The following is a 16,786-nucleotide window of genomic DNA, read 5'->3' on the forward strand; positions in this document are numbered from 1 at the left end:
TTAAGGATCATAATTTTGAATTTATAAGCTTCAAATACTTGGCATCTATTGCTGCTAAGTATACCTTCAAGAAGCCAAAAACTGCTAAGTATACCTTCAAGAAGCCAAAAACATGTCCCTCCAATGGAAGGATTAGAAAAATATGGTAGATTTAAAATTTTCTAAATATGTCGCCCTTCCTTCAAGAGAAAGAAAAATCAAATATGATATATAAAATGAACAAACACCTAACAATAATACCAGATAATAGTGCACAGAAACTCGAATTAATTCTTATTCAATAAAATGATGACAAAGTAAATCAACAAAGCTCAAAGTGATTTCTCTTTCACCTTCATTTCTAAAATGAAAAGAAACCGGCTTCAATACAACTTCATATATTGTTGTACATTTTATAAAAAGAAAAATGAGTGAAAAGAAAACACACATGAACTCATGCAAACATTATTAGAATTATAAAGAAAACCACACACTCACGCAATTGCATGCAGCAATCACTTATTAGAAACATTGGAGCCATTGTTTGCTTAAAACATACACTTGATGAATGGTACGTACGACTATCCAGATGATGTACTATAAACAGAGTCGACAAACAACAAGGTGATTGTGTCTTTAAGGAAGCTTTGTGAATCCGTAAAATCATCTGCTTGGAGAATATCTACGAGACGTGAAAGATCTAAGGCAGGTTCAAGGACAAACGTTGGTACTTGAGTAGCATGTAAATAATCTGTGTTTATGTCTTTCCATGCATTTCCAATTTGCCTCCAAGCCTCACCATATGCCTCTTCTTTCGAAGCTCCATATTCTTTCATGTAACATTCAATGAATGAAGCTCCATGTTCTCTTTGTTGTTCGTGCTGCATCAAATACATTTATTTCAATACCATATTTAAACAATTAAGTTCAATTCAAACTATATAATATACTTACTTCATGTCCAATAATATCGTCCTTTAATCTATTGATTAGTGATGAAGCTGGAGCAACCAAAGACTCATTTAGCATCCATTCAAACATCTCCTTGGATATAAATTCCTCCGCAACAATCAAACAAGTAATCAAAATCAATTGATTGGAAACGGTTATAGTAGCGTTTCTCTTATATTCATCGCATTTTGGAATAATGCCATCTCTCAACCATTCCGCTTCCTTAAGATAGCTTCTGACCCATTTATTCGTCTACAAATATATACATACATTAGAAACCTTGTTTGTAACGACGGCGAGTTATATATATAGCAAGCTTACCTCCATTTTTGCGTAGTAGACATAGTGTGCTTTACCATCTTTGGTCAAATCTTCTTCCATTTCATCAAAATAATCTAAAAAGACTTGATAAAGTGGTCTCATATAGGGCGTAATCGAATCCATAGCACTAATGTCACATCTGCACATGCATAAATAACACATTACACATATAAGTATTTCTTACTCAATGTTGCAAAGAGTTTAGTAAGTAAGATTTGATAATATTACCTCTCGACTGCATTGGTAAAAGGCACAAGTTCGTCATAAATTGCATAAGCATCATACAAATCATCAGTGATGGTAATGATAACGATTAATTTTGTTATCGTCCTTCTTGCATGTACATATTGAGGCTCAAAATACACTCCCGTTGCCCAAAAATAACATTCCACCAATCGGTCTCTTGCATATGGGTAATTGTTTTCAGGATCCAGATCTTTCCACCACCTATATAGGTATAATATATCATAAAAAGAATATATATATATACATTATATTTATGAGATTAATTAAAGAGGCTAATACATATATATAGTAGACAGTAGTACCTTGTAAGTTCATTAAGCTCTCTTTGGTGGATCTTTTGCAAAATGTGGAAATCCAATTTTGCAAATTTCAAAAACAAATCATCATGTGATTCAATGTTCTCATAAATAGGCATGTATTTACGAGCTACTACTCTTGTTGCGTTTTTATGAATGGGCTGGATCAAGGCTTCACTAACTTGAGCCTTGAGTGAGTTACCCAATTTAGGGCCCATGGATTTGAGATGAGTAACAGTAAAAGATAGAGCTTCTTCAAGAATTTCTTCTCCGTGTACTCTTAGATGTGCTGCTTCGTATAAGCTTAATAATCCTTCAACATCTTTAGTAAGACTTTCCTTGAATTTTCCGTCATGGTTGGTGAATTTCTTGAACACATCTGATTAATTATTGTTACAGTGAGATATTAAATAATTTTTTGTAGATCTATACTAAAATTTTAAACATTCTAATTAATTTGTAAAATTCCTACTGCCTTTGAGCTAATTTAACTTGAATATATTCTTGTTCGAGCCTTCATATAAGTTATATAAATATTATATTTTCAATTTAGTAAAAATTTTAAATTCTCCTCGTCGTCGTTTTACTTTTGACCAAAAAGAAATTAGTATTTAATAAGGTGCATAGAATAATTAGAGGAGAGATACGATACCAGAAGACATGTTATGCCTTTGTCGTCTAACTAGTCTAAAACGAAGAGCAACAACGTAAAGATCATTGTCATCATCTTCATTTTTATTTTGTTCAGACTCATCAAAAATATTTTGAATGGATGCTTTGATCTCATTTTCGAAATGATATGCCACTCCCAATCGTTGGATTGTGTCAATCAAGAAAAGTTTTTGTGTACTATTATCAGGAGTTTCAACTAACATTTGCCTGACTTTTTCTTTCAACTCTTCAAGTTCAAGTTTTTGTTGGCTAGTAGTTTCCTGCACCAAATGTTAAAAGTTAATATTGTTCTACTATCTTCAAATAGCAGCAAATGCAATATAACAACAATAACATATTTAGTATAATTTCATATGTGAGATCTAGGGAAGATAGAATGTATCTTATCCGATGGACGTAGAAAAACTGTCCCGAAAGACCCTCGATTCAAGTAACACACAAAAAAAACTTGAATTTTTTTCTTAAAAAAAAAGAGTTAAAAGGGCATAACAAATATTAGGAAAGCGTTCATAGTATTAAAAAAAAACCAAGGAACAAAATCAGTCATAGGTGAGTCTTGCTTATCCCTCGATCTATTAGTGAACCATCTCTTCAGGATTGTGAAACACGAAAAGCAATTGAAAAGTAACAGAAATTGTGGGACAAAAAACTACAAGAACACTATTACTACTACAACTTATAATATGGAAAAATAACAAATACGATATACTAAACTATCACCAAACTTATCCCCCAAAAAACGAAACATATGAGTTTGTACATAACATACTGTGAGTTGAGGAGTGTAGGAGAGGAAATAGTCTCCCCAAACACTTGAGTGATAATTTGCCAATGGACGTGTAATAGTACTATCAGCCATTGCTAATTGATTCATACTTTTTTCCCCTCTCTAATCTAAAATGTGAGTTTTGGTGCTATATTTGGTGAGGCATTTTATAGTGCCCTTGGGACGATAACTCTTGCTTATCCTTATAGCTCGTGATGGATTCTCTCGGTTATGGCATGGTGTCTTTAGTTTTTGGACACATTATGTTATTTATTTATTCTGATGTTTGACATTTTCAGACTTAGTTTTAGAATTTAGATGTCCTTTATGTGATGACTTTCTGATTTTGGAGAATGTTACGTAATAGATTTTAGTGGCTTGTGTTATACCTTACTTTAATAAGGTTTGAGCTTCCGCATTATTATCGTGGTTTATAAGTTGAATCTTATTGTAAGTTGAGGTTTGTAGCGTTGGTTCTCCCACCTAAGAGGTTAAGTGTGGGTGCCACTCATGACCCATTTTGGGTCGTGACACTTTTGTCCATTAATCTTAAATGCATATATTCTCATGCTCCAATTATTGACTTGCATAGTTTGAATAATTCATTGTGTTAATATGTGTGTTCATAGTTATATAGTAGATGATTTTGGTGCATTCAGTTATTTAACTCATACATGAAAGATTAAAATTATCGGTTCTTATAAATTATAAATTAAATATTCACAATCAAAGGTAAAGTTGGCCAAACATCTTGAAAATTGAACTTCATAATTAAGTTTTGACAAAACTGTTGGTCATACTAAGAATATATAGAAAAGTCATTTTTGTGTTTGGTTGAACCAAATAACTTTCGTCTAAATTTTGTGTTTGTACCAAATAAATTATTAAATATCTACATATTATTATTTTTTAGAATTAGTAACTTTTAAGGATCATAATCTTGAATTTATAAGCTTCAAATACTTGGCATCTATTGCTGCTAAGTATACCTTCAAGAAGCCAAAAACATGTTCCTCCAATGGAAGGATTAGAAAAATATGGTAGATTTAAAATTTTCTAAATATGTCGCCCTTCCTTCAAGAGAGAGAAAAAATCAAATTTAATTAAAATCAAAGATTGCATCTTGCATATGGCCTATTTTGTGATGGAAATTAGTTTTATAGCACGTGTCAATATGGACCACGAAGAGCAGTGGCGGTTCATCTAAATCTAGTTATATATTTACGTAGAACATATATTTATACTTATGTAGAACATATATTTATATGTAAAAATTCAATAAAATACAAAATATTAAATTTTACGGTTTATTCTTGATTTATGATTATTAAAAAAACAGAGAAAGATCAAAAATATATTGAAATTGGTACAAAAATATTTTTCATTAACCTATTGGCCATGAAACGCCTCTGTTAGTTAAATTAATTAGCATTTTCGCTTAACACGTGGCATGATTTGATTCGTTAGAAATTTAATTAACTAAAACTAATTTAACCCAATCCAAATTCAACCAAAAAACACCGGACCCAACTAAAAATTCAATTATTCTAAAAGTATATCCCCATCTTCATATTCATCTCTTTCGTCATCTTTAGTTGGCTCGGCATATGTGTCGGCATTTTTCCAGCTTTTTATGTTGTTTAGGATAGTGTTAATTTTATGTCGGTATTTGTGCTGAGTTGATTTTCCCATTAATGACTCAATATGAGCTTCTTCAGAATGTGTATGGCAATTTACGAAATTTCCATGGATGTGTTGAGTATGAGACAATTGAGTATGTCTTACCTCGGTGTCAAATTATGGCTCAGAGTGTAGGACTCATTTTTTCCTTTTGAATTGTCAACTAAAGTGATGAAGATAATGAAATATCTAAATGGGGTTTTTCCTCCCTTTAGAATAATTGGATTTTTAATTGGTTAGGTGTTTTTTTTTTGGGTGGATTTGGCTTTGTATTGAGTTAAATTAGTTTTAGTTAATTAATTTTTCTAACAAATCAAATCGTGCCATGTATTAAATGAAAAGGCTAATTAATTTAATTAACAGGGGCGTTTGTGATAAGGGCATAAAAGGGCCACAAAAGTTAATCCCAAGTACATTTCGTTTAAGAGTATTTTAGGCACTTCTCCGTTAAAAAGATACATCTTGTTGCTTAGACGATCTGTGTTATGAACTAACATCTAACGGGCCATTAGGATAGTTAGGACTGGTTTGGTTTATGTCTTTCTTTTTTGAATTTTTTTAATAAATATGAGATAGGGGTTAATGTCAATTAACCTCGTTGAAGATAAGGGAAGCTGAATATATGAAACAGATTGAATAATTTTTTGTCCAATCAACATATAACTGAAATTCGAGTCACACTAGAATTAGACTTCTATATCGATTAGGCTACTACATCTTTAGCTAGTACAAGAAGTAGTAACCTAGTCGATATTGGAGCAACAAACCTCTCTTGTTAGTACTCCCCCATGTGTCATATCATGTATCTTAGCATTAGCATAGTTATTAGAGCAACAAACCTCTCTGATTATAAGTTATGTAAAACTAAACTTATAATTTTAGTTTTGCATTCATAAACTAACCAGATCCTAAGATAATTAAGAGGGGATAAAAGTCCATCGTGAGTTTGATTTATTTTGAACATTATCAATATTATTTGTAGCATTAGCATAGTTATTAGATTCTCTTTTTTTCATTTTTGATGTTATATAATTAATTTCTGTAAGGGGAGAATTTCTCTCTCATTTTATTTATATATATGTATCATTTGTCAATAATGGGAGTCCTCCTATTATAGATGTGTGGTAATTAGGTCCTTCGAATACCCAGCCTCTCTCCTCTAACTTTATGTTCATTTGAAGTTTATAGATTTTTTGAATTTATTATTGAACACGTAAATCATTTTAGTATTGTATTTGCAACTATAATATTTATATATATTTAGTAAGTTTCTTGATATGAAAAGAATCTAAACAAAAATTATTAGATTTGTCTTAATTTTTGTAGTTATTGATTTAGCTCCGCCGCCTTTGCTTACTAGCGTTAGTAATAAGATAGTAGACTTGTTTAGTCGGCCATTAGGATAGTTAAGACTGGTTTGGTTTATGTCTTTCTTTTTTGAATTTTTTTAATAAATATGAGATAGGGGTTAGTGTTAATTAACCTCGTTGAAGATAAGGAAGCTGAATATATGGAACAGATTGAATAATTTTTTGTTCAATCAACATATAACTGAAATTCGAGTCACACTAGAATTAGACTTCTATATCGATTAGGCTACTACATCTTTAGCTAGTACAAGAAGTAGTAACCTAGTCGATATTGGAGCAACAAACCTCTCTTGTTAGTACTCCCCCATGTGTCATATCATGTATCTTAGCAGGGAAGACTGTAACACCTCTCAAAATTTTTCCCTAAGATTCGGACCCTTCTTGTATTCGGGTGGGGTCGAACTCGAGCATTTTGAAGTATGTTCATGAATTAAGATGAGTCTCCGAGGGATTGAGCAGTGTTAGAGGTGATGTGGCGTCACCAAGGACCCCTAGGACCAAGCTAAGTCCAAAAGATCCGTCGCGGCTAAGTTTTAGGATGAGTTTGTTTAAGGGGTCAACTTCTAACGACCCTATCTTTTGAAAGACGTCAATCTAGGTGGACCACAACCTATTAAATCAAAGGTCGTCGAGTCTTCTTTCCAACGCCACCAAGAATGTAAATTTTGGAATTCGGAGTCGAAAGATATGACGATCCTAAGGCGAACTAGCACGGCAGGAATTCCATTTTTGGCCTGGGTTACAACTGCTGGGGAAATGGCCTTGGCGCTGTAAGGGCGCGACGCGCCACTATCGCGCCAGAAATATGCCTCAGCAGTTTGGTCCTTGGCGCGACGCGCCACTAAATGTTGTGCAGGGTTTTTCAGGCTAAATTTCCAGAACCCAGAAACTTTGGCCTTGGCGCTATAAGGGCGCAACGCGCCACTATCGCGCCAGAAACATGCCTCAGTAGTTTGGTCCTTGGCGCGGCATGCCACTACGAGATGTGCAGGTTTTAGGCGTAATTAGCCTGGCACTGCAAGGGCGCGACGCGCCACTATCGCGCCAAGTGCATTTTTGCCTATTTTTCAGAACTTTGAGGAGGGGCAATTTGGGAACTTACCCAAATTATATATATGTTACCCTTGGTCTTTTGGGATCACATTTTTGCAGCCTCACTCCCTCTCTAAAAAGCCCTAGGAGCTTCTCTCTCTCTCTTCTTCTTCTTCTCCACTTCCAACAAAAGAGTCTAAGAGCTTCAAGATTTGGGTCCTCCATTGAAGACTCAACATCAAGGTTTTCTTCAAGTCTTCACTAAGGTATGTAAGGCTATCCAAAACATGGGTTGAGTCCACCCATGTGCCCTACTCTTGTTTTGAGGTTAGATGTCCATGAAAATGGAGTTTCTTGGTATGGTTCATGTTTGAATGAGTTTTGTCCCCTATTTAATTAATGCTATATGTGTTGATGTTGTTGAGCTAAGAAGTTCCCAAAACCTTCATGTTAGTATGAGTTGATGGAGATGACTTGTTGTTATGTTTTATTGATCTCTTTAACCATGTGATTATGTTGCATAGGTCAATTCCTTAAATGTGTTATTCTACTTGAATTGTTGAGTTTAAGCCATAGAGTTGTGATGAGTCTTGAGAAGATGTCATAAATGCTTATCTAAATGAGGCTTGATTGAGTTAATTGGAGGATAGAATTGACGAGTGGACGAGGTCCTAAATGGAACTTGCCATTATGACTTAATTGAGTTGAAATAAGAATAGAGTTGATGAGTTGGCAATGACACACATGAAACTAGCCGCGAGGTCTTGTTTGAGATGATTGGAGGGAGTCTTATGAGCATAGAGTCATGGGAGGAGTATCGAGCACCGAGGCGGGTAAGAGTATAGTCCATACTCGAACCCTAGAAACTACGCCGCCAACGTAGGTAGGGATGGAACCGTTAAAGTTGGATGCTTCCCATGGGATCGAACTGTTAAAGTTGGATGTTTCCCATTTATTTGTCCTGATATGATAGGACTTGACTAATCCATGGTATCCATGATTAGGGAGGCGTTCATGCCCTGGCAAGGTATGGACGGACGTGTCAACGATGTCTGATTGTTGTACTATCACTGGCTCATAAGTGATGGTTGTCGGATAAGAGAAACTCCCATTTAGGTCTTGCTAGTACTCCGAGTCAGTTGAGTTGGGTGGCATGAGATTTGGTCCGGTCTAGAACACTTCTTGTTAGACTTAGGACTCTTGAGTGAGATGTTGTGTACATATATATATGAGTTGAGATCCTGAGTTGATGATTGATGTTTTCTTGCTGTTTGTTTCATCCGGCCATTTTACATACTCGTACATTCTATGTACTGACGTCATTTGGCCTGCATCGTTTCATGATGCAGAGACAGGTACTAGAGATCATCAACCGGCGCTCCGTTGAAGATCCACATTCGCTCTCAGCTAGTTGGTGAGCCCTCCTTGTCTCCGGAGGATGTTGAGCCTTCTTGTATAGTTTTGTTGTCATTTCCTTTATTTTGATTATTGGTAGCCATGGACTTGTCATTGGCACCTCTTAGACTTTGATAGAGGCTTCATAGACTGGAGTGTGGGGAGGTTGAACTGTTATTTTGAGGAGTCTCATTATGTTGTTTTGGTGGCTTGAAATGTTTGGCCTTCGGCCTCCATATTGTGAATAGTATTTCATTAATTGAGTTTCCGCTAAGAGAATCTGATTGAATGAATGTGTGAATGGACCAGGTGGTTCGCTCGGAGGTCAGAAATGGCCGTCGAGTGCCGGTCACGTCTAGGGTACCCTCCCGAGGCGTGACAAAGACTTAACTCGCCCTACCCTACTCTGTCCTGCCCCGATCCCATTATCAATTTTACATATTTGATACTATGTTTCATATAAATTAATCAATTTGGATTATTTGTAACTTTTTTAAAATTGGGTTGTCTAAACCTTATTTAGAAAAAATATATTCAATTTTAAATATTCTTTACAGAAAGTATGGTCAAACACAATTTCAATTATAAAAAATTTAAATAAAACAAATAATATTTGATTTTTATGATCAAATACCACTTTGTCTTTCTCCTAGCTTTTGTTATTTTCATTAATTTAAATTTGTCATGAAAGAAAATTCATGTATTAACTTTTCTATTGAAAATGATTTCATTCATGCTATAGTTTCGACTTTGACTTTCGACTTTGAAATTGGCCTCTATATCCTGTTAATTTCTTGTCACGAGAAAAAATTAATATGTATTAACTTCTCTATTGAAAATGATTTCATTCATGTTATAGTTTTGTCTTTCGATGTTCGAATTGGCTTGTATATCCTGCATGAAGCCCCAACTAAGGGGCTATGGAGGGATTCCATTTTGTATATGTGTACACTCCATGTTTTGTTGTGCTCATTTGTTATATCTATTACCGGTAGGATTATCTTCAGTTATATGTTTGTAAAATAATTGAAATTATACTAAGCATTTATTAGCAATCGAAATTTATAGAGACTTGACATTTCTAAAGTATCACTTAGTATCAAGAAAAAAGTTGCTTGGCTCTTTTCACTCATATATTTCTTTTAATAAAATATAGCAATGAAGACTGAAGTCGTATTAAAACTTTTTTCTTTGATTTCAATTTTTGCCACTCAGGGTGGAGTGCTAGTTATATTTACAGTCTTAATCGAACTCAGTAGCTTTTATTTAAATTTTGTATTTGAACTAAAATAATATTGAATATATACACTATTAATTTAGAATCCATTAATTTTTAAAGACCGAAATCTTGAAACCATAAGCTTCAGTTTTATTTGTTACTATGTATACCTTCAAAAAGCCCAAAATATTTTCCTCAAAGGATTAGCAAAATATGGGATATTAAAAACAAAAAACAAAAAAAACAACCAAATTTATGATGTCGCCCTTCCTTCAAGAAAAAGAGAAATCAAATATGATTAAAAAAAGAGAGAAAATTATGCGGATAAGCAAACATATACTAGTTAATTAGCTAATATAATTATAATTTGAATTAATTATGGCTTACGACAAACATCTAGCTGTAACATTTTGAGTTTTGTATAATTCGCGCGATTATACAATTGAGTTTTGTATAACTCGCACGATTTATACAAACGTTGTGCTCGAATCGAATTGTATAGCGAAGTATACAAACACTACAAATTGTATAGTGAATTATACAAACGTTGTGCATGAATTGTATAGTGAAATCTACAAACGTTATACAAAAGCTTCAAATTGTATAGCAAATTATACAAACGTTGCTATAACTATAGCTACGAATTGTAATTAGAAAACTATATCTATAGAGCATAATTAAAATATTTTTAAATGATTATATACTAAAATTCCCCCAAAAAAATTTAGAACCAACACCTAACAATATATGACACCAGATCAAACAAAAACTCGAATGGATTGACATATATATCTTAGAATTTATAAGCTTCAAATACTTGGCATTTATTGCTGCTAAGTATACCTTCAAGAAGCCAAAAACATGTTCCTCCAATGGAAGGATTAGAAAAATATGGTAGATTTAAAATTTTCTAAATATGTCGCCCTTCCTTCAAGAGAAAGAAAAATCAAATATGATATATAAAATGAACAAACACCTAACAATAATACCAGATAATAGTGCACAGAAACTCGAATTAATTCTTATTCAATAAAATGATGACAAAGTAAATTAACAAAGCTCAAAGTGATTTCTCTTTCACCTTCATTTCTAAAATGAATAGAAACCCGCTTCAATACAACTTCATATATTGTTGTACATTTTATAAAAAGAAAAATGAGTGAAAAGACAACACACATGAACTCATGCAAACATTATTAGAATTATAAAGAAAACCACACACTCACGCAATTGCATGCAGCAATCACTTGTTAGAAACATTGGAGCCATTGTTTGCTTAAAACATACACTTGATGAATGGTACGTACGACTATCCAGATGATGTACTATAAACAGAGTCGACAAACAATAAGGTGATTGTGTCTTTAAGGAAGTTTTGCGAATCGTTAAAATCATCTGCTTGGAGAATATCTGCGAGACGTGAAAGATCTAAAGCAGGTTCAAGGACAAACGTTGGTACTTGAGTGGCATGTAAATAATCTGTGTTTATGTCTTTCCATGCATTTCCAATTTGCCTCCAAGCCTCACCATAAGCCTCTTCTTTCGAAGCTCCATATTCTTTCATGTAACATTCAATGAATGAAGCTCCATGTTCTCTTTGTTGTTCGCGCTGCATCAAATACATTTATTTCAATACCATGCATATTTAAACAATTAAGTTGAATTCAAACTATATAATATACTTACTTCATGTCCAATAATATCGTCCTTTAATCTATTGATTAGTGATGAAGCTGGAGCAACCAAAGACTCATTTATCATCCATTCAAACATGTCCTTGGATATAAATTCCTCCGCAACAATCAAACAAGTAATCAAAATCAATTGATTGGAAACGGTTATAGTAGCGTTTCTCTTATATTCATCGCATTTTGGAATAATGCCATCTCTCAACCATTCCGCTTCCTTAAGATAGCTTCTGACCCACTTATTCGTCTACAAATATATACAGACATTAGAAACCTTGTTTTTAACGAGGGTGAGTTATATATATAGCAAGCTTACCTCAATTTTTGCGTAGTAGATATAGTGTGCTTTACCATCTTTGGTCAAATCTTCTTCCATTTCATCAAAATAATCTAAAAAGACTTGATAAAGTCGTCTCATGTAGGGCGATATCGAATCCATAGCACTAATGTCACATCTGCACATGCATAAATAACACATTACACATATAAGTATTTCTTACTCAATGTTGCAAAGAGTTAAGTAATTAAGTTTTATAATTTTACCTCTCGACTGCACTGGTAAAAGGCACAAGTTCGTCATAAATTGCATAAGCATCATACAGATCATCAGTAATGGTAATGATAGCAAGTAATTTTGTTATCGTCCTTCTTGCACGTCCATATTGAGATCCAAAATACACCCCCGCTGGCCAAAAATAATATTCCACTAATCGGTCTCTTGCATATGGGTAATTTTTTTCAGGATTCAGATCTTTCCACCACCTATATAGGTATAATATATCATACAAAGAATATATATACACATTATATTTATGAGATTAATTAAAGAGGCTAATACATATATATATAGTAGTACCTTGTAAGTTCATTAAGCTCTCTTTGGTGCATCTTTTGCAAAATGTGGAAATCCAATTTTGCAAATTTCAAAAGCAAATCATCACGTGATTCAATGTTCTCATAAATACGCATGTATTTACGAGCTACTACTCTTGTTGCGTTTTTATGAATGGGCTGGATCAAGGCTTCACTAACTTGAGCCTTGAGTGAGTTACCCAATTGAGGGCCCATGGACTTGAGATGAGTAACAGTAAAAGATAGAGCTTCTTCAAGAATTTCTTCTCCGTGTACTCTTAGATGTGCTGCTTCGTATAAGCTTAATAATCCTTCAACATCTTTAGTAAGACTTTCCTTGAATTTTCCGTCATGGTTGGTGAATTTCTTGAACACATCTGATTAATTATTGTTATAGTGAGATATTAAACAATTTTTTGTAGATCTATACTAAAATTTTAAACATTCTAATTAATTAGTAAAATTCCTACTGTCTTTGAGCTAATTTAACTTGAATATATTCTTGTTCGAGCCTTCATCTAAGTTATATAAATATTATATTTTCAATTTAGTAAAAATTTTAAATTCTCCTCGTCGTCGTTTTACTTTTGACCAAAAAGAAATTAGCATTTAATAAGGTGCATAGAATAATTAGAGGAGAGATACGATACCAGAAGACATGTTATGCCTTTGTCGTCTAACTAGTCTAAAACGAAGAGCAACAACGTAAAGATCATTGTCATCATCTTCATTTTTATTTTGTTCAGACTCATCAAAAATATTTTGAATGGATGCTTTGATCTCATTTTCGAAATGATATGCCACTCCCAATCGTTGGATTGTGTCAATCAAGAAAAGTTTTTGTGTACTATTATCAGGAGTTTCAACTAACATTTGCCTGACTTTTTCTTTCAACTCTTCAAGTTCAAGTTTTTGTTGGCTAGTAATTTCCTGCACCAAATGTTAAAAGTTAATATTGTTCTACTATCTTCAAATAGCAGCAAATGCAATATAACAACAATAACATATTTAGTATAATTTCATATGTGAGATCTAGGGAAGATAGAATGTATCTTATCCGATGGACGTAGAAAAACTGTCCCGAAAGACCCTCGATTCAAGTAACACACAAAAAAAACTTGAATTTTTTTCTTAAAAAAAAAGAGTTAAAAGGGCATAACAAATATTAGGAAAGCGTTCATAGTATTAAAAAAAAACCAAGGAACAAAATCAGTCATAGGTGAGTCTTGCTTATCCCTCGATCTATTAGTGAACCATCTCTTCAGGATTGTGAAACACGAAAAGCAATTGAAAAGTAACAGAAATTGTGGGACAAAAAACTACAAGAACACTATTACTACTACAACTTATAATATGGAAAAATAACAAATACGATATACTAAACTATCACCAAACTTATCCCCCAAAAAACGAAACATATGAGTTTGTACATAACATACTGTGAGTTGAGGAGTGTAGGAGAGGAAATAGTCTCCCCAAACACTTGAGTGATAATTTGCCAATGGACGTGTAATAGTACTATCAGCCATTGCTAATTGATTCATACTTTTTTCCCCTCTCCCTCTCTAAAATGCTTTAATTTCTACAATGGGAGGTTTAGTGATATTTTTGAAATTTACAAATACCTAAATTATGGAGAAACGACACATAAATAGGTTAATTAATATTCAATGATGAACAAATATATCTTAAGACTAATAAGTAGCTAAGAAAATTTCAGCACATGTTGCATTTGAGAATTTCACAAAAATTAAAAACGTCTATGATAAGCCTATAAAAATATTACGTTTGTAATAATACATGAAAAAAGAACTTGTAGGCCTATTATTTATGATGTGAATGGATGTGGTGTGATTCATGTGAATAGAACTATCCTTTTTTTTTTTTTTGAATTTCATACTTAAACTATTAGGAGTGTGAGTTTTATACCTAAACTATCACTTAGTTTGAGAAACACACCTCATTGGTGTGTAAAATATTCTATATTGATAAAAATTAAATAAACTATTAATAAACTAAAGTATTTCTATCCCAAAAAAGGAAATTATTTTTTTAAAAAAGACTTTTTTTAAAAAAAGTTATTTTTTAAAAAAAAGTTTAAAATATTTTTCACACCCACTCCACCACCTCCCTCCCCCCAACAATCCCCCATCCTTTTATTTTATTAAATTTCTTGTATTAAATATTTTGAAAAAATTCATACTTCAATCCTTCCTAAAAAAATGTTACTATTTTTAACTTTTTTAAAAAATAAAATTATACCCATCTCATCTAACCCTTCACTTTGAATTTATTTATTATTATTTTTTATTTTTCTTGTTTTGTGTTAGATAGGTTTATAGGAAAATATTTTTTTCTACTTGTGTAGCAAATATAACAGAAAAAAATATTTTATTTTAAGAAAAGTCTTGCGACAAATAAAAAATATTTTCCTAAAATCATGTGTATGTATCTAACACAAAATGAGAATTTTTTTTTGGAAGCAGACGGTTAGGTGCGGCGGAGTAGATTTTTTTTTAAAAAATAATATATATGAGAGGAGAGGGGGAAGATGAAGTAAGAATTTTTTAAAGAAAATTTTTATGAAAGAAATTAAAAAAATAAAAATAAAACACAAAATTTAGTGGGGGAGGAGTATGGTGAGAAAAGGTGGAGTGGGGTGATAAAAGTATTTTATATATATATATTTTTAGTGTGGATAGTAATACTTTTATATTTAATTTTACCTTATTCTAAAAAGTTATTTAATTTTTGTCTAGGTCAAATATTTTGTCTGTGTGAAGTGTGATGTGATAAGAATAAAAGAGAGAGAGTGTAGCACACACACCATGATGAGAGTAGAATAAAAGAGAGAGATGCGTTTCTCTAACTAAGAAGTGATAATTTAGGTATGAAACTCACACTCTCAATAGTCTAGGTATGAAACTCAAAAAAGAAGAGTAGTTTAGATGTGTTCTCATCAAGGTCACTCCCATCTTGCTTTATACTGAAAAAACACAATTAAGATATATTACATCCCCCTCTTCATTTTGTTCTGATCAAGGTCACTCCCATCTTGCTCCATATTAAAAAACACAACTAAAATATAATACATCCCCCCTCTTTATTTTGTTCTGATCAAGATCACTCCCATCTTGCTCCATATTAAAAAACATAACTAAGATATAATACATCCGCCCCTGATGGAGACATACACATAGGCAGGCGTCAAGGATGATTAAGTGAACATAGTTTGTCAGAAAATTACATCATGCAAATAGATAAAATGCTATTTGATACGGTCATATATTTCCAATAGCTGCTATTTTACTTTGTGATTTTGCTTAAAGAGCAACAGACAGTTAGCCTATCTATTTTATTGATCTGTAAGATCGAATAATAAATTGATAAGAATCCAAATTGATCTCTACATGTAAGCAATTCTGTGCATGCAAAGATAATTAATCTGTTATTTATTAATAATTTTTTATAAGAGATTTTTATTTTTACAAGTGTAAACATTAGAATTATATTAGATTTAAATCCGTAAATTAATTCAGACTATATTAAATCCAAGAAAATAGTCCAAATTATGTGGCAATCCAAGTCAAATTAAATAAGCCACTAAAATCATGTCACGTGTCGAAGTTATGTGGTAATCTAAGTCAAATTAAATGAGCCAATAGAATAATGTCACGTGTATATGTGACATGTTCTGACCAATCAAATTAAAGCTCTTCATCAAAGAAATCTGATTGGTCAGTTCAAACCAACCAATGAAATCACACCCTCATACCACTCTCTTCAACTATAAATAAGGGTTCTCATTATTCTCAGAGAGGGTTTTTTGGGAGAACAAGAAGTAAGAAAAGAGCTCGTGGATCAAAGGCCGCAAATTCTCTACAAAGCTATAAAGTTCAAGTAATCTAATTCAAGCTCAAGTTCAAGATCAAAAACAAAGAAAAATATCAAGAAGTTCAAGATCAAGTTACTTGTTCATATTTATTATTCGTCATAACCATATAATTGTTTGTGACGAATAATTCAAATCCAAATTTGAAGAGATTAAAGATCAAGTTATTCAAGCCCTTGACTCTAAATTAAATTCAAGTTCAACATATTCCATATTATTTGAAGAATCAAAGAATTATCATAGAAATTGTAACACACACTACATTTTGAAATTAAATATTACTCTTTGTTACTTCAATTTTTCGGTCTTGATTATTTATTTTTCTCGGCTCGAAAATTTATTGTTTACAAATTTTGGCACGCCCAATGGGACCATCTCTACCTCTCATCTCTTTACATCGATCATCAAACTTCAAGAATACTTAAAT

The 16,786-nt window shown here is 32.6% G+C and overlaps 2 protein-coding genes across 2 annotated transcripts; both read right to left on the bottom strand.

Moving 5' to 3' along the window:
* Window positions 1–346: 346 nt before the first annotated feature.
* On the bottom strand, window positions 347–3,349 carry LOC129883311 (sesquiterpene synthase 14b-like). Its single transcript, XM_055957961.1, has 7 exons — window positions 3,235–3,349; window positions 2,446–2,725; window positions 1,800–2,172; window positions 1,480–1,698; window positions 1,252–1,390; window positions 934–1,182; window positions 347–860 (listed from the first exon to the last, which is right to left on the bottom strand). Exons 1-7 carry the CDS (start codon window positions 3,337–3,339, stop codon window positions 561–563), a joined length of 1,665 nt encoding a protein of 554 aa, XP_055813936.1. The 5' UTR covers window positions 3,340–3,349; the 3' UTR covers window positions 347–560.
* Window positions 3,350–10,977: 7,628 nt separating this feature from the next.
* LOC129883312 (sesquiterpene synthase 14b-like) lies at window positions 10,978–14,192 on the bottom strand. Its single transcript, XM_055957962.1, has 7 exons — window positions 13,907–14,192; window positions 13,118–13,397; window positions 12,472–12,844; window positions 12,159–12,377; window positions 11,932–12,070; window positions 11,614–11,862; window positions 10,978–11,536 (listed from the first exon to the last, which is right to left on the bottom strand). Exons 1-7 carry the CDS (start codon window positions 14,009–14,011, stop codon window positions 11,237–11,239), a joined length of 1,665 nt encoding a protein of 554 aa, XP_055813937.1. The 5' UTR covers window positions 14,012–14,192; the 3' UTR covers window positions 10,978–11,236.
* Window positions 14,193–16,786: the final 2,594 nt, after the last annotated feature.

This window comes from Solanum dulcamara, chromosome 3 (assembly GCF_947179165.1).
Source record: "Solanum dulcamara chromosome 3, daSolDulc1.2, whole genome shotgun sequence".
In the NCBI taxonomy this organism is placed as follows: Eukaryota; Viridiplantae; Streptophyta; class Magnoliopsida; order Solanales; family Solanaceae; genus Solanum; species Solanum dulcamara.

What these genes read in the sequence shown, in the direction of transcription:
- LOC129883312 (XM_055957962.1), bottom strand. Translation starts at nt 14,011, where the DNA reads ATGAATCAATTAGCAATGGCTGATAGTACTATTACACGTCCATTGGCA. An exon ending in AAGGCATAACATGTCTTCTG is followed by an intron (nt 12,845 to 13,117) that starts GTATCGTATCTC and finishes ATAATTAATCAG; the next exon opens with ATGTGTTCAAGAAATTCACC. An exon ending in GAGCTTAATGAACTTACAAG is followed by an intron (nt 12,378 to 12,471) that starts GTACTACTATAT and finishes ATACCTATATAG; the next exon opens with GTGGTGGAAAGATCTGAATC.
- LOC129883311 (XM_055957961.1), bottom strand. Translation starts at nt 3,339, where the DNA reads ATGAATCAATTAGCAATGGCTGATAGTACTATTACACGTCCATTGGCA. An exon ending in GAGCTTAATGAACTTACAAG is followed by an intron (nt 1,699 to 1,799) that starts GTACTACTGTCT and finishes ATACCTATATAG; the next exon opens with GTGGTGGAAAGATCTGGATC. An exon ending in ACGATATTATTGGACATGAA is followed by an intron (nt 861 to 933) that starts GTAAGTATATTA and finishes TATTTGATGCAG; the next exon opens with CACGAACAACAAAGAGAACA.